The 18,930-nt window shown below is 37.2% G+C and overlaps 1 protein-coding gene across 5 annotated transcripts in view; it reads right to left on the bottom strand.

The window, feature by feature from the left end:
- The window catches only part of zbtb20 (zinc finger and BTB domain containing 20), a 68,597-nt gene that overhangs the window by 13,265 nt on the left and 36,402 nt on the right, over window positions 1–18,930 (bottom strand). For all 5 annotated transcript variants that reach the window (XM_079872713.1, XM_079872716.1, XM_079872715.1 and 2 more), the window contains 2 exons: window positions 11,673–11,859; window positions 2,799–4,364 (listed from right to left, as the gene is read on the bottom strand). In XM_079872713.1, coding sequence (XP_079728839.1) covers window positions 2,799–4,344 — 1,546 coding nt within the window. In that variant the 5' untranslated portion in view covers window positions 4,345–4,364; window positions 11,673–11,859. The remainder of the gene's footprint in view (window positions 1–2,798; window positions 4,365–11,672; window positions 11,860–18,930) is intronic.

The raw sequence follows: 18,930 nt of genomic DNA, 5'->3' as shown, positions 1-18,930 counted from the left end.
GGAACTAATCTAAAGTTGCATTAAAGCTTTTAGGTAACACTTAACTTAAAACCTTTATTAACTATCCATTGTAATGCACCTTATAATACATTTTTAACACTTATCTATTCATTGAACACACCTTTAGAAAGTGAAATGCATTACAACACATGACAAACCACACAACCAGTTTCAGATGTAACAAGGAATCTGCAAAATATTACAATGCATTTTAACTTTGGTTACAATTATTTATGAAAATATAATTATTATGAAAACCTTTATAATGCATTATACTTGAAGACTTTAAGTAAAGTGTAACGGTCTAGGTGCGGTGTTACCTCATGTAATTTGCCCTACCAAAAAAAAATTATTGATTTGATGATGGTATTGATGATCAAAATCTGAAAACATGTTTATCATAGAAGAGTATTTAAGTTATTGTGTATGACCTGCATTTTAATAGTATAATTTAATTAATAGACCCTGATTCAAAATGTTTTAATTTAAATTAGATTGAACTGGAAAAAGTGGAAGTTTGGACATTTTTCATGGTCATTATTACCATCAGAAATCACATTAAGTTTGTTGGGCAGTAATTTCTACATGGTATTTCAATGAAGATTGAAAATTTGAGAAATACTGTTATTATTAGCATTAATTGCCTAATTAATTAGAAATAACTGCAACTGTGTTTTGTAATTTTACTATGTATGTTGGTCTGCTGAAACAAACTGGCGTAGATCTGTGCCATAAGTTTACAGAACATTAGTATTATATACAGTACATTAATATTATAAAACAAGAAAAGTGATTTTGAAAAATATGGTAGAAAAAATAAAGAACTATGGCAGAACAGTGCGATAAAAGTAAATGTATATTGCTGTTCCTTTCTGAAATGAAAAATCACTTTCAGTAAATGATGGTGTCAATTAGTGTAAATTTTTATTATACTTAAAAATATTGGAAACTCTTATCATTTCCATTGAAAGGCCATACACATTAACATTTACTTACATATTTATGTTCTTGGCAGCCACAATCTTTTAGCTCACAGGCAATTACATCTGGTGTTATTGTAAAATATCTTTTATGCTATACTATTTGATAAAAGCTCATGTGATTATGTCAGCATAAGGGATCAAAGTCTGATTTTTTTATATAATAATAACATAAAAATAAACATATAAGATTACACAGACTACATTTTGTCCTGAAGACAGATCATTATTGCATAGTAATCTACTTCGGGAGTTCAGTGTCAAATTTAATTATCTTACTTAACTCAACATTGCCATACTGAATGCACTTTTGAGGGCTGGGTACTTTACTGTGTGAGACCAGACAAAGGTTCAGAATAATAGTTTGCAATACTATTTGCAAAACAATAGTTATTCTGGCAATCCGTGTTTTCACTGTTGTATGGTAGGGGGCGCTGTTACGCATCTTCTGAAATACTACAGCCTCTCCAGATCCAAAAACAAGCGAAGAATAAGATCTGCGGAAAACCAGGGCTGCATGCCAATTCCCTACTATATAGCAAGCGAAAAACAGTATGTGACAAAAGAAGTATGTCCAAAATCACAGTACTCATGAAAGAGTAGGCAAAAAGTACCCGGATGATCTACTACTACTGGCGAGATTCTGAAGTGTGCATATGATGGACTTTACTATCCCATGACAACATAGCGAATGTAGAACGTCAGATTTGACCCCACCCATTATCAAACGCTGCCGGGGAAAGAGTTAAGGATGTACTTGATGTTTTCAATGTACTTGAAAGTTGGTTTGAAAAAAAAAAAGCACCTTCCCAAAATGTCAATTATTCTGTGGCATGTCAAAACATAGGCGCAGAATTTTTCCTGGGAAAAGATCACACCTATATATATATATATATACAATGAGAAAAACTGCAACTAGCATGCATTTGGCAAATAGCGTGAGTATATTCTGTGTAAAGCTTAGACTTTGCCTAAGGGAAAACAGCAATTAAAGGATGTATCTCATGGAGTCATAGATTGACCTGGTAATTCTCGACCATTGTCGACCAATGAGCCCCGAGTTCATTAAGTAAAAACTTTAATTATTGACTATGGTAGTTATCATAATATTTTAAGTATACACAAGAAAGGCATTTTGACACACACGATAATAAAATCATCTTGGTCTCATGGCTTGTAATGCCTCAAGAGGGTACAGAACAGGATAAAGTATTTGCTTAATAACTGTTAACCATTAACGTAAATTAAAGTTAATAGGCTGCTGATATGTGATAATCACAGTCCTCTTTTGCTCTTGGGTTTAAGTGGCTAGTCACTCACACGACCACTTGCACTGTTTGCATTTTATAACAGCAAAAATCTGACTTGCGGTTTCCAAAGTGAGGGGGAAGGAACTCAACACATTTGTTATGCCTTGCTACCTTAAGCTATGCACTGACTGAACTCAATTTCTGGCATAGGCTTGAAAAATACACAGCCTCACTTCTTTTCATAAATGATGCATATTCTGGTTCTGTTGAGCTGTGTCTGAAAGCCCAATAACTGAAGAATCATATTGATATTTTTGAGGTCCTAATGATTGCTGTTCAAACTGCTGAAATAAACTTATAATACCTAATCCACAGAGAACAGCCAACAAGGATGATTCACAGAGAAGTTAATAATTGCTACCAATTATCCATTTAGAATCAAAAGCTTACCTTAATTATTTCAGACTAGCTTTTCTGTAAAAGCAATTTAGATATAATTGGATAAAGCGTAACTACATACATACATACATACATACATAATACAGAGATGAAGGCCAAGGGTACTCACCAGTGTGCACAAACATGTGCTTGACGAAGTTTTGTTTGGCAGTAAAGGTCTTACAACAGAGAGTGCATGCGTAGGGCTTCTTTTCCCCATGCTGCCCCCCCGCCGCACCACCTTGCTGTTGACCTCCCCCGGGTGGCACCGTCAGTCCACTGGTGTACGGAGGCATGCTGGGAGAGGGCACCGCCACAAACTGGGGCTGCTGATTCCCAATGGACTGGGGCAGACTGAAGAGGAAAGGCTTGTTGTCGCTGGCTGACTGGGTTGCAAAGAGTGTAGGCAAGTAAGTGTTGCCTGCCGTTCCCATTACCTGGGAGTTGCTGGTCAAGGTGAGGGGCATGCGCAGGTTGCTGGTAAGTGGCTCACCTGGCCGCAGGTATGGCCCACCTGGCATCGACTGGGAGGACGCTAGGTTTGCTTGAGGCGGCTGCTGGATTCCAAGCTCACCGCTCTCTTGAGAAGGACCGTTTCCACTACCATCTTCAACCGCTTCTTGGGTCTGCTCGGGAGATGAATCGTTGACCTCGATCTGCACAGGGGTTCCCCGCTCACCTTGCTGGACTTTATTCGGACAATTGTCTCGACCGAACCCAGACAAGAAAGGCTGTTCGACGGAATCCGTTTCCGTGCCAATGGAAGAGCTGACGCCGGAGTCAAAGCTCTCGCCTTTGGGCTCGCTCTCGATGCACTCCAGCTGCTCGCTGTCCTCACGACAGTCCACAAGCCCGTAGCAATTGTACTCGTCCCCTTGTTCCTGCTTGATGTGAATATCCCCAGTGTGGAGCCTCACGGGACGAGGCTGTTTGCGGCAGTGCGTAGTCTCCGACGTGACCAGGAAGCGCTCCATTTGTTGCGAGCGCTCGTGGATGCGTGTGATCCAGGCAGGGTCCTGCCCTCCCTCCTTCTGCTGTAGTTGAAGGGGCGAGTCGTAGCTGGCCGTCACCGCAGCACCGGCATAGTGGGAGCGATTTCCACGGGTACCATTTTGCAGGCCCAACCCAGAACAGCTGGAGTAAAGCGAGGAATAAACGCGGTCAAGGCTCTGGTGAGATGTTTGCATGTAGCCTGATTCGGCATCACTACTGGGACCGGACGTGCCAGACTCAGGGGTTCCCCGTGGTGTCTCCTGCCCCGAGTCCCCTGGGACGACGGAAAAGCTGCCAGATCCACCAATGCCAACATTCTGTGAAACAATGCGGGTGCACTCGTCGATAACGGTCTTGATCTGAAGTATGCTGGCAGCCGTGAGGATCTGCAGGGCCTCGGACTGGGAGACCCGCAGCACACCGCTGTACATGAAGTCAATCAGTTTCTGGACGGACTGTACAGAAACCACAGAGGGGATCTCGATGTCACTGTAGCCCAGGAGCAGCTTGTCCTGAAAGAAGGGGCTGCCTGCAGCCAGCACACAACGGTGAGCTCGCAGCATGCTACCATGGATCCGAACAGTCACGTCACAGAAGTGCCCGCGGTTTCGCTGCTCATTGAGGGTCTCAAGTACAGAATTGCTAAAGTTGTGGAGATTAATGTGGTGAATGCGTTCGGTCATCCCCTTGCACCTGATGTCACCTGTGTGGCAGACACAAACACAACCAGAAACCAGATCAATCACATATCCAGCAATATTATGTTGAACAATGACACTCTTTTCTTTTAGAGATGTTGTACAGCCGAAATTAACTCTGTATTTAAAAAAGGGCTATATAGGTAAAGGTAACTTGACATGATTTTCTGAAAAATATTTACTGTAAGCTAAATGTATGAATTTCACTGCAAAAATAAAAAATGTGAAATCTGCAAATGATGCTAGAGCTTTCTAGCAACTTTTGCAGCTATTTTTGACTTAATCAATTGGTGCTAAGGTCATTTTTGTTGATGCACAATATGTGGGTATGTTCAAAATGTTGATGTACAATATGTGGGTATGTTCGAAATGGATTCTTACAGTATTTGTACAAATACTTAAAACTAAAAATCACATCAAATACTAAAAACTTTTCCTGCATCAATGATGTTTGCAACCTGAAGGATCTTCTTCAAAAAGTTAAGATTGAGGTGGAGAATCTATTTAATATAATGATTTAAGAAAACACAAAATAATAGAAATGCTAGATTTATGATGATTTATGATGATATAACAGATAACAGAAGGAGTGTCCCTGGAATTTTCCACACACGCTATTTTCAAAAATCATAAAGACAAAGCTTAGACTGTGAAATGCACAGATAGAGATTGCCATTGCTTTAGGGCTGTAATTTAATTGCCTTAATAATGACCAATAAATAAACCATTGATAACCACAGACATGTGCTTCAATCTTGCATAATCTAAGGGAATGTGTATGGCCTGTAACTGCTTTTGTTCACTGACATTTTTCCTGTAGAATGTGTATTCATTTTCTGTCTCTACCATATGGACAAAATGGTCATGGGATGTTGTTTGTAAGAATGTAGCAAACAGCAGAGAGTATCAGTATCTCTGTTATTTTAGAACAATGTCCTGTTGATGTGCTGTGAAACTTTTCAGACATTCTAAGCATTTATATTATATTAATTACATTATATATTACACATGCACTACTGTACACCCCAGTACTATACACTGCAGTAAGAGAAGTGTGGTAGTATATTTACATGTGATTATTAAATGTAGGCTAGCAATATATTTATATACATATTAATGTTGAAACAGGCTGGAGCGAAACTCTGCCGGAAAATGGCACTCAAGGATCAGGACTGAAACCTCCGCCATCCATCCACACATATGGATTTATGATGCAAAATTATCAAGGTTAAGTAATTGGACACCACTTGCAAATGTAATGGGGTCAACTGACAAATATAGTGAGGTCATGTGATTATCAAGCAGCATAACATTTATTGAGGAATAATACCTACTGTTTCACTTGAACTCAGTAGTTAATATACAGTGTACAGTGTTCAGTATTCAATAAGTAGTAAGCTAGTATTCCATTCCAAACATTATAATATAATAAGAATATAATATCCCACAATGCAATGCTCTCAAAATAGTTTAAAACCTGCATCCTGCAATGTGGCACACTATACTCCAGCTATGCATTTAATTAAACAGCATTTTTCTAATTGTTTACTTAAATTATGCATGCAGTATTATAAGTAATACTAATATAGTCCATGGAATATTTGTAATTTTAGTATTGTCGCACAGCAAAACTATTTAAATGAACTAATGAAGGCATATAAAAACAAACAGTGACTATTTACTGCATCTACATACTATCCCTCTGCTTAATATACATTGTAGCCTAAAATGTTAATGTTCATGTTATTTTTCAAGTATTATATTAAGTAAAAAAATAAAAATACCAACGCTGAAAACAAAATATCATGATATCCTAAAGACAGAAAATGAAATGCAATTTGAACCCTTAATGCCCTGTTCACACCAAGAACGATAATCAATGTTTTTATCATTCATCAGCTTGAAAAAAATTGTTCTGAAAGTGATTCCAATGATATAATTTCTCTGTGCTGTTATTTTTATAGCTGTGTTGTGGACTCTGCTATTCTTTTATAGAAGGAATTTTAGATCTATATCGTTATCTTTATAGTTATCGTCCTTTGTGTGAACGGACCTTTAGCCAGTAAAACACTGTAATTCTACAATACCTAGAACTAATTTCTAAATCTATAATTTATCCATCTAGATCAGGGCACCACACATTAGACGTAAAGCTACACGTGATGATATTCAATTATAAGCATTTATCCTTTAGCCCAGGAGTTTTCAAACCCGGAAACAGATCAAAGTTAGTCATCTTGAAGGACCTCTCAATTCTCTAATTGCACCGCGAGAAGGCGAGTAACGAGTGGAATAATGAGGTCTTTTCCCTCTCAGCAAAAAATCTCTTGAAGTCAAGAAGTTCCAGATGCCAAAAGATTAGTCAATATAGGACAAAACAACAAAGCCGAGATGCCAGCAGACCATCTCACTATCCTGTTGCAAATATATACCATTTCTGTTATCATCTATTACCCAATAAGCATGCATCTGGGTTCTTTCCCAGGGTTTATCCCATCCCATTTGTTTACTTACTTCTGCTTAAATTGTGTAATAAAGTAATAAACTATCTATTAAAAAAAGAAAATGTAATCCCTCTGATCAGGAAAGTGTACGTTACATGTTTGACCAATGACTGATGAATGTTTTCTCCGCTGTGTACGATCAGTGAGATGAGATATACAGTATAGCATACAGTATGTGTGACCTTCATGATTTTCCATAGCAGAGTCACGTAAGCCTCAAAGTTTTCCTGGCTTCCATAAGATCCTTGAGCGCAGCTGATGACACTTTTAAGTGACGCTCGAGTGATCAAGAAAATTACAATATACAAATAAGCTTTCATTCGATTCCTCCGTCCTCGTTTTCTATGAGGACTGGAGCTGAGACGCGAGGAAAGGAAGCGAGGATGCACAAATAAGAATAAAGATGCACCTTATGGCCCATTCGCCAACCTATACGCTCGGTCGCCATTCCCTGTTAGTCCACTTGAAGGAGTGAATGTAAACAAGTGAGCATTTCCATGAGTGTCATGGAAACTATGTATAAACCTTAATTAAACAATTTAATAATCAATTAAAAAGGAATAATGTTACGCTGTAGCCACATTGGATCAGCGGTTTGGAATATGGATGGATGGCTGATTCTTCTGGCGAGACGTGTAAAATGCATTCAGCGCGACCCTCAAAGTGCATTATGGGTATTCTCTAGCCGTTGAGTTAACATCGGTTGTACACTCGTTATTGCGGTGCATTATGGGATTGACTGAGTGCACTCGATAACGTCCACTATGGTTTCAGACGCCACTACAAATGGCTGTTCCCTCAAATAGTGCCCTATTTAAGGCTATAGGGGGCGATTTCGGACACATGCCTATGTCTCTGACACACACACACACACACACACACACACACTACAGGTCTTGTAGTCTCTACTGAGCTGATGAGTTTAACCAGGCGTATTAGATTAGGGATTCACACAAAATGTGCAGTGCAGGTTTGAAACCCCTGCTTTAGCCTAATAGCAACAATCTTGAAAAACACACTGAATAATCAATGTTGCTCTTCACAACATAACAGGTGGCAATGCCAGGTCATTTGAGTAAATCCTACCAAACAGCATTAAACTATCACAAATTAGCACACAGGAGACATTATTTATGAAAAGTGGAGTGGCTGGAAAACAGTGACCTAAAAAGGCTTTTCTTTTCACAGACAGAGGGCAGTCTTGAGCTAGTGTGTGAACTGGCCAGCACTCCTCTGCACATGCAGCATGCGTTTCGCTTTTGCGTTACATTTGAAATCAAAAATTAAGTAAATCAAATCAATCAAGCTATGATGGGTCCATGGGGTCGTTATTCACGCAATGAATTATTTTCAGACTTCTCTGAAGCTTACATTCATGCTGGTCCGCATTTGCAAGCACACGTCTGTCTATACAAACACTTTTGGAGAGAACACAAAATGTCTACTTTCTATGAGGTGCTGCGCCCTTTTTCAACAGAAGGCTTTGAAACTCCTAAAAATGGCCAGAAGAGTTTAAACACTTTTGAATATCAATCATATTTGCTGTGGACAGTAGAGGCATTAGTTCCCTTTGCAAAACGTCACCTTACAGAAACTCGCACACCGAAAGTTGAAAGCACACACTGTTTGCTCCTTTTCAAACGTGCATTCCTCTCTGAGCACTTCTCAGTTTTACACTGTCATTTCGGCTCCGTGTTATTGTTTAATGTTATTTTCAGTATTATTATTCTTTATTACAGTTGTATTATGTATTTTGTGAAGTTTAAAGTGCATGAATGTGTGTGTGAGGGTTACATGTCAGAGACAGAGCCGAGTTATTTTAACCACACAGGAATGTATATGCAATGTATCATGTTTTCCACTGATGCATATGTTGATTGAATTATTCTCTATAAGGAATGAGGACTGTGTCGCATGATGTATACATCTATTTTGAACATCATACACTGCCGGTCAAAAGTTTGCTCGCTCTTATGCTCACCAAGGCTGCATTTATTTGATTTGAAACATTCTATTTGATTATATTTTAAAAAGTCATTTATTCCTGTGATCAAAGCTGAATTTTCAGCATCATTACTCCAGTGTTCAGTGTCACATGATCCTTCAGAAATCATTCTAACAGGATGATTTGCTGCCCAAGAAACATTTATTATTATTATTATCAATGTCGAAAACAGTTATGTACAATTTTTCAGTTCTTTTATGAATAGAAAGTTCAAAAGGGGGGAGATAAATTAAATAAATCAATACTTTTATTCAGCAATGAATGCATTAAATTGATCAAAAGTTACAGTAAAGACAGTTGTAACGTTACATAAGATTCTATTTCAAATAAATGAAATAGAACTTTCTATTCATCAAAGAATCCTGAAAAAAAAACAAAAAAAAAAACGTTTTCAACATTGATAATAATAATGAATGTTTTTAGAGAATCAAACGAGCATTTCAGAATGATTTCTGAAGGATCATGTGACACTGAAGACTGGAGTAATATGCTGAAAATTCAGCTTTGATCACAAGAATAAATTATATTTTAAAATATATTCAAATAGAAAAGTTTTTTTATTTTTCATTTTTAATCAAATAAACGCAGCTTTGGTGAGCAGAAGAGACTTCTTTTAAAAACATTAAAGATGTTACCGATCCCAAACTTTTGAACGGCAGTGTACTTTAAACATGAACAACATGTTTGCTCCCATGATTCAATAACAACGGGGATAAAAGCGTAAATCCAAGTCTACACTCCCTTAGCTCATTACAATAGCAAACTTTAAAATAGCAGTGTTTACTATTCCCAAGAAAACACTGAAATGTCATTTCTCAACTCATATGGTTTCAAGAGCATTTAAATGTTCGTGTGGTGAAAAAGGATGTGAAAAGACAGGTTAGCAGAACAGACCATTCACTCAGGATTCATAGCAAACAACATGCAACCTTTGAGACTTAAAGGATGACATGGCAAGGAATTAGGCATCGTTCCTGAAGGTTGATGCAAGGTGTTCTTTTAGACAAAGAAGAGACACCATGTTCTTGTATGTCTAGACATGTTTCTGTAAAACGTTAAACCTTTGTGTGTGTGTGTGTTGTTCAGGTATTCCCAACAGTACGTTATACGGACAAAAAGTGGATTTATTTTTTGCATTGCTATGAGGTTCCTAGGAAGTTTGGGTTAGTTCATAACACAGGACATCGCTACATGATCCCTTGTGAAAAAGAAGTGCGCTTAACTGTGGCCCTGTTCCAAATAGCACCCTAAATACTCGCATCGAGAGCGCATATCGACTTGCGAGCACCCCTCTGACACCTAAAATGACCCATGGGACGCCCTGTGGTCTAGAGGAATCCACGATCGCGCACACATGCCGGCCATTGTAAGTCCACAGTTGTGCGACATTGTAAGTGCATATTTATTGAATATTGAATATTTATGGACCTTTATTGAATGTGCACTTGTAGTGTTCTTCATACTATATTTAAAAACGGTCCTTGCAGATAATATAATATTAATTAAATAAAAGGCAACTTCTTAAAAGCGTTTTAAAAAGCGCACTTTGTAATAATTTAAAATGAAAGGTTTTACTTTAAAGAATTAAATTAAATAATTAGGTTTGAATAATCTTTGTGGCGCTTTAAAGAAGTAGACTTATTTTGATGTGTTGACTAACATACTAAAGCTCATAGAATTTGAACTGTAGTGTGTTTTTTGATATTACATTTACAGTTAATATATTTTAGAAAGTTGTATAAGCATGTGTAATTACAAATGTATTTAAAAGTTTCAATAGCAATGACATTAAACTAAAGTATATTCTGGTTTACCATAAATGCTTGACAGTACATTAGGCATTATACTTTAAACATATTTCAAAGATAGAAGTAATTTTGAAATTTAATGTACTTAAGTCTTACTCGAGTGGGCAAAAAATAACTCTAAAGTTCAGCTAATCTCATTTAATATAAATTTAAACATGAAGTGCAATTAACATTCAGTTACATGTCCTAAAACATTACCTTCAGTTTGCATGTAAATATATTCATTTAAAGTATATTATTTGCATAACAAGTACTCTTTTTGAAAGTATGCTAAGGTGTTCTTATTTTTCACAAGGGTATCCTTTTAAGAAACAGAACTGGCAGACAATTCGATGGCAGTTAGACAAGTGTGTGTGTGTGTGTCTGTAGGGAGCACAACAATGCAGATAAGCAAACATATTCAACTCTGAAATCAAAAGAATTAATATTTTGCAAAAAGAAAATGAAGCATATTTTAGGACCACAATCATTTGTTAGTATTACGCCATTATTTTCATGACAATTAAGCACGTTCCTCATCCCCCCACCCCTAAATTCTCATTACTGTAATGCATCCATTTTACTTTTGAGATTATATGTAATTCTCATTATTTTCAATGATGATTTTCATTATATTCTCATTACTGTAATAAACAAGCGGAGTGTGTGTGTGTGTAAGGCTGGGGAAAGCTTAGCCTTCCCCTGACCACGGGCATGACGTGTATATACACGACTACAGATGTACAGTAGTGATAGAGAATTCAGTTTGCAGCTCTAGGATAATGTTTCCTGTAACCCAAATACAGTTATGCCTATATTTGTGTATATTCAACACACAAAGTATATGGTGCAAACAGAAGGGTTTCTCTTCTGTATGCCGTGGTGTCATTTTTTAATATCAGAAAGAAGGAAGGAAGAGAGGGTGTATGTATTTGCAGGTCATCACATTGCAAAACAAGCTCTGTTATTAAGCATTGATCAACCAGAGAGAAATGAATTGAAGCTGGGCAAACTTACAGTCTGATGGTGTTCTGTTAGGTAATTGTGTGTATGTGGGTGCGTGTGTGTATCAGGCTGGTGAAGAGGCACTGGTTAGATGCTACAGGTTGCTGGTGGTGGTGGTGCAGCGGAAGAGGTCAGTCGTTAGCCACTCATTTCATTTCGGTCCGGCCACAATCTAACCTCATGCAGAATCAATGTCGCCCTGCAAATAAAGCAGAGAGAACATTTAGTGCATGCCTTTTTTTAAAGACAACTTGTGCAACATTTTCGGAGGACTAATATTACATCCATTTATATGTTTTCTCATCAAATTAACAAGCAATCAACAAGCAACAAGCACCCAAAAATCAAAGACTGTTAATATTTGACAATTAATTCCGGTCCTCGAAACTGATTGGACGAGAGCTGGTTACGTTGTTGCGTTTTGGCGGCGATGGACTGAGTACGAGTTGAGAGCCGTCCATTCCAATGCACTACTTTTCAATTGTTTTTCTATGTAAACACTAGATGGATGTGTATAACGCATCTTTAGCAGCATCTCACGTGTGACGCAGGCGGCGCTCAAGATAAAATCAGTTCAACTATTAAAAAACTAGACCTTGCGTTTGTCCCGCATTCCACTGCGTGCGTCTCACGTTTTTAAAAGCTTCGTTTTACTTTGAATAATGAAAATGCAGACTTTCTCATGCAAAATAAGTAACTATATTAGCAACTTTTCCATTGAAGTTTCAATAAGAGACACTTTTACAGCATCTCTGTATTAACACTCTCATGCTCACAAAAACTAGGACAAGGAAGGCATTCATATTCAATATATCACCTGGCCGTGATTGCATTTATAATCCCAATCATGATATTTGTCAAAATTTGATTATTTTGATCAGAATGAATGGCTGGTATAAACCCAAAACAAGGCAAATATAGAACATATAGATCTTTCCACCATGCCTCCTTCATAGAAACACCAATCCTCCTTTCTTTTGTGAACCTACAGTATGAAGAGATTGTAACACCGTAACTTCCTGTCTATGGCTATGAAGGCAGGAAGCAGTTCCCTCTGGGTTATCACACGGACACATTTGTGACAGACTTGCGGACACACTTCACCACCAATTACAGGGTCAAACTCTGCCGAAGGAGAAATCATACGCTCACTGGGCCAGGTGTCATTATGCAAGAGAGAGATGAAAGAATGGTCAGTTAGCCAGCCACACCCATCCTTTCTACACCACAGATGATCACATTCTCGCTCCACACACACACACACGCACACACACACACACACACACACACACACACACACACACACACACACACACACACACACACACACACACACACACACACACACACACACACACACACACACACACACACACACACACACACACACACACACACACACACTCTCTCTCTCTCTCTCTCTATCTGAGGAAAAGAAAAGTGAGTATGTTGATTTATTTCCCCAATTGAACTATAGAAGTCAGCCATATTTTATTTCATATAAATTAAAATTCTGATCATGCAAGGCAAGTACCTAATGCCCACTCTCTAGGCATGTTATGAATTCACATTACCCATACTATTTTTGCATTACTATTTTTGTTTACACTGAAAATACTTAAAATTATGCACATTTTCTCTATAAGCTCCATGGAATACTCATATGTTACATATGCTTCCAAAATATGCAAGCTGTATACAAATACTGTATCCCAAAACACAATATACTCGACCTTCGGGGAGGAACATATCTCATAAGTGATTAGTAGGGTCAGATGCCCCCTTAAGACAATAATGCATTTATTTTTAAACTGTAACATATTTTGATATAGGTTTAGCATGTGCAAGATGCTGAAATAAAAAAGAAAAAAATCTATTTTGATTTGTGTTTTGAAAATTTAGATGAATAACTGAATAACCCATGCCAGACAATGCAGAATGCCAGAAAAAGAGATTCATCTGAAAGGTAAATTTATTCTATGGCATATACAGGCATATGAATATATAATTGCACATATTTTAAATGAAGATATGCCATAATAGCAACACAATGATTTCACCTGATTAGCCTATAGGTTTTAAAGCATATCAAAGACGTCTGAAATGTACATACATGCATATCTCATGGAATTACTGAATAATAACCCAACGAATTAGGCTCCAATAAAAATTATTAACACTGATAACAACCCGTCACTCGGGTGCTTGTGTCCCAATTCTCATGGACAAACACATTAATGTGTCCACAAATCCCTCATTAACAAATACACACAAAAACACTTTGATATTCAGCATAATACAGTTTCAGATCACTATCTTTCAGAGATTAGATGAATAAACCTCAAAACTGTTTCAACTGACTAAATCTTATAAATGTTGATATTCAAATGAAATGACAAAATTGAGAAGAGCATACTCATCAAATGCGTTGAGATGAGAATAAATAAATAAATATGAAAAGAAATTAAAGGGGGAGGGGCCTTCTTAACATCTTTTTCATGATGCAAAGTTGGATTGCACTCTGAAACATTAAGATTTTTTACACACAGACTGATTAAAATGCAAAAAAGCTCTATTCATTTCTGAGAAGAACTGAGCACTGAATTTAAGGTCTTGACAAAATGTAGCACACTACCGTTGAAACGATCTTATTTTCAAGATGACCACACGCTTTTTAAAAAAATTTATCTTTTTATCTTTATCTTCTATCCCGACTATCGAAGTCGAGGGCACATCAATAAAAGAAATCATGACAGCTTGAGTTTTCTATTCCAAGCACAGGCTTCCTCTCTCAACACGTGTTGTGTCCGGCTTACATCAGGGATCTCGTTAAACCACACTCTGTTTTAAAGGTTTGGTTCACGCAAAAATTACAATTCTGTCAAAATGTACTAAACCAGTTCTTCCTTGGCACACAAATAGAGCATTTTTAAAAGTTGTACTTGTCAAGTTTTTACATGCAACTTCAATGAATGAAGCTTTAAAGGTCATAAGAGGACCATAAAAGTATCACAGGTGGTCCAAATGATTTGGGTGCAATATTCCAAATCTTATTTGAATTTTTTTATGGAATTATTTGTAGCATTTATTATAAATAATTTATTCGTGCACATGATTTTTTTATTAATGTGCCCTTGTAATACAGTATTTAATCGAAATACTCCCTCCCTCTTGCGGTGAAGTCTCTTCTCTTCTCTGATGATGTGTTTACTGGCGTGAGGGCGGGACGACCTGTCACTCACATGAGATCCACCAATAGCAAACCACAACCATCCAAACAATTCCCCACGAACAAAACCAAGTCCCGCTCTACATTTTTTCTTTTTTCGAGAAGCTGTTTCACTCAGATGTCCGTCATAATAGGGAAGAAAAGTCGATCGCAACTTGTGTTTCATGCCGAGTTTTCAAGTTCTGATTATTTGTTTTGGTTGGTGACACAAAAATGGATGCTTCCAAAGTATCAAACATAGACTTTAAGCACTTTACAGGCCTTGCTCTTCCACAAGAAGAGCTTAATATACATTTCTATTTATTTGGAAAGGCACATTCAAAATGAGGAAGAGGACAGGCACAGTGTGACACTGTCAGATCGCAGCATTTCATTTGTAACTAAAAGAGGTGATGACCCTTTACCTTCCCCTAACTCTTTCCCTTTCCCTCTCTCATTCCTCATCACGCAGTGAAGTGGTTAGCCTGAGACTCTAGACCTGTGTGTCATGCCCATGTTCTGGCCACATCCAGCATCAGTGGGCCACAGTCACCATCCACCGCGTCAAAACAGCAGACTATCCACACAAACTCTCTCTCCTTTTCTGTTTAATCTTTCTGTAATATCCTCAGCATTCACCGGGATGACGAAAGACAATCATTTTATCATTGAAAGCACAAGCATCTTATAGATGCCAGGGTTGAACATGTGATTAAATAGACAGAGCCGACTCTGGATGAGCCACACTCGAAAGCCGTTGTAATATTCGCACACCTGTGACCACACCACACATCAATCAAATGTTATATTAATGCAGCAAGTTGCTGGGTTGCTTGGCAACCATAAACAGCCTACATTCTTGCATTGCACACCTGCGCAAATATACACATCAATTAAAGAGCACACTTTTATTCAAATAATAAAAACTTTTTTTTGCTTATTGGATAGTTTTACACAGAATGCTAAATCGCTTACACATATAATGAGATCGTATGACAAGCAGTGTGGCATACTATGACATTTTAGTTAATATCATTAAAACTCTTTTTAAAAAAGAAAGAAAAAACAGTTCATACTGCAGCAAGCAGTACGTGAGTGTTTCTTTCTGAACGCAGCTAAGGTCTGTGGTAACGTACAGATGGCTTTAGTCACTGCTGTCATGTCTAGCAGGTTTTTTTTGCATCTCACGCCATAGCATTGTGCTTTATTTAAACAGTCAAAGAAGTTAATTTGTTACTGGCTATTGCTAGTCAGTTACAGGTGGTATTATAGGGGGGGAGGTGCATTTGATTGTACTTACAGTATGACTATGCCCCTGCGAACAAGATGAGTCCTGTACATTTAAAATGCGTAAAAGTTTATTTTGTCAACTTTTTGGAGTGCACTAGCATAGGATGTCTCAAAGCTAATAGACCTTGATTTTGAGTTCATTGGGTTTTTAAATGCAAGAACACATTCAGAAAGCGTGCTTATTTGCATTTATTTATGCAACCCAAAAGGAGACATTTTTAAGAACCCACGTGCAGCTCTTTTCCATATAATGACTGTTTGAAACAGCAGTTTTAGCAGAGCTGGTCCTCACAAAAACCTATCATATGGCTTCAGAAGATTTTTCATTTAGCACCAAGTCATATGGACAACTTTTACAACACTTATTTTGTTTTTGTCTCTGTCGTGATATGGAAGAGTCTTCAAAAAGTCTCTTGCCGTATTCCACAAAACAACGATAGCATATGGGTTAGGAATGAGTAAATAATTACATTTTTATTTGTGGATGAACTATTCTTTTAATGAACACTAAACCATAGGGAACATGTGGCTTTGAATGGTTGGGTCCTACTTATGTCCAATATTCAATATTCGAGTGGAAACTATACTAATAACAGTAATATTACATGCAGGTATTTTTAAATATAAGCACAATTTAAAAACATGTACACAATAACTGCATTGTATCACATTATTCATTTAGATGTTATTACAGTTTAAGTGGATCTGCTTACTGCTTTAATCAAACTTCATGTTATTCTGACGGATAGCTTATAATTGAACTTTGACAAAAACTATTTCCAACACGTTACAAGCTGAATTTGTTGCCAGGGAGAAATCAGACATGACAGTCTGTGTACTGTCATTTTAAGTATAATTACCCATCTCTGTTTTCTTCTAATATTTCACATTGTCCTTGTTGATATTTGTTGAAAAGGCTGATGTTTGTTTCTTCAAATACTAGTTTTATTTACCCATGCATATTTTCCATTTTATTTGCACGCCTCAAGCAGACAGCACAGATGCATGCAATTAAAAAAACAAAAAAAAATTTCTTCAGAGATGCAACACTGAATTTCACAGATAACCTTTCAACAAACAATGCAGTCTTTGAATTCTCAAAATCTCTTCAATTTTTCATGCGCCCATACAAAAAAACATTCTCTCTTTTTGTTTGGTCAGTTTCATATATATATATATATATATATATATACAAATTTACACACAGTAAACATATATATATATATATATATATATATATGTTTACTGTGTGTATACATGTGTAAATATATATGAGCAAAAATGCAAAATGCCGATGTTGAAAAAAAGGTTCAAGAGGAAAGGCGATACATTGTCATAAGCCTTGTTCTGTGATAACCATTCACGCTGGAATGTACAAGTTGTTCTCTATGCCAGACCACACCATATTTGCCTGCTAGCTGTGTGTCTGTGTGGAGAGTAACCAGTAACCGTCAACACATGCCAGGTGCCAAACCTCCCCCTTACTCGCCAAACTCGCTCGCTAATCACATTACAGATAAGCAGAATTTATCCTATAGGCTACTTGTCTGAATGTAAGACAAGAGTGAAGAAATGTGATTAAGATCAATTACGCTCTGTACCAATACTGAGAAATCTCAGACAATGTTTTTTTTATTTTCTTCACTAGAATTCCAAACCATTTCAAACCTGTAAAACTAGTTTGTTTTTAATCTATTTATAAATCAATGGGATACGCTTGTCTTAAATGCTGTACTTATCATTATGTATACTGTGCTAAAACAAAAGAGCACGCTAATTTAATACTGTATCCCACAATTCAGTGCACTTCACTTAACCTTCCTTTTTCAGTGTGACAAATGAACCAGAAGATATATTAGTCACTTTTTTACACATTTTTCTTTTCTTTTTTTTTTGTAGGATGTTTTTAAAATACAAAATCATTTTTCTCCCCATGATAACTGGACATCAGTCGTTGAATTAAACATGCACATAGTTAAGTGACAAGCTGTGCCGCATACAACAATTTCAAATGCATCTTATATTAAGGCCCATACTTAACGCAAGCACATGCACGCAAACTCTTACATAACCAAGATCACATTTGTGTTTTGTTGCACTTTTGAAATGTGTCAGACGGCAATTCATAATGTGACGCAGGTATGTGTTGCATTCTCTATAGCTGACATTATCACACTCATGAGACACTGAAATTTGTTAGTGTGCACTCTTGCATTGCTGTGATAGTAAGTAAAAAAAATAAAAAATAAATATTCATATGCATCACTGCATTCTGTTTTATTCTACAGCATTAAAGCATTGCTCTGCTCAACTTCAGCTGCTCGCGTCACCAGAAATCACCAGCTGTCACTGAAAATAAATGATGTCTGGTCACTCCGTCTCGGGGAATCACTGCCATATGAACCTCTCTTAAGACAAACTAGACAAGGGGTATTCAATTAAAGTTCCAAGAGATCCGGTCACTATATTTCCTTCCCAGCGGAGGACAATACTTTTTTGGAACAGTTGTACATTTCCAACGGGGGAGCCGTAATAAAAGAAAAAGAATACGTTAACTTGACACAAACCTGGTTTAGTTAAATGGCCGGAGTCATCTGCATGACAGATACAAATCATTGTATTTGCTGCATTCTCGTTTAGCACAAGTTTCTATTTTGTTGCTCACCGTTTCTGCTACTGTAAAAATAACAGCGTCGTCTGCTGCCGCTTTACGTCTTTAGCGAGAGAGAAGCAACGCACTGAGCGGAAAGGGCTTGAATGAAGCGCGATTGG

This window comes from Squalius cephalus (genome assembly GCF_949319135.1).
Source record: "Squalius cephalus genome assembly, chromosome: 5".
Lineage (NCBI taxonomy): Eukaryota > Metazoa > Chordata > Actinopteri > Cypriniformes > Leuciscidae > Squalius > Squalius cephalus.
The sequence above is the reverse complement of the archived record's forward strand: the minus strand, read 5'-3'. Positions and strand labels throughout refer to the sequence as shown.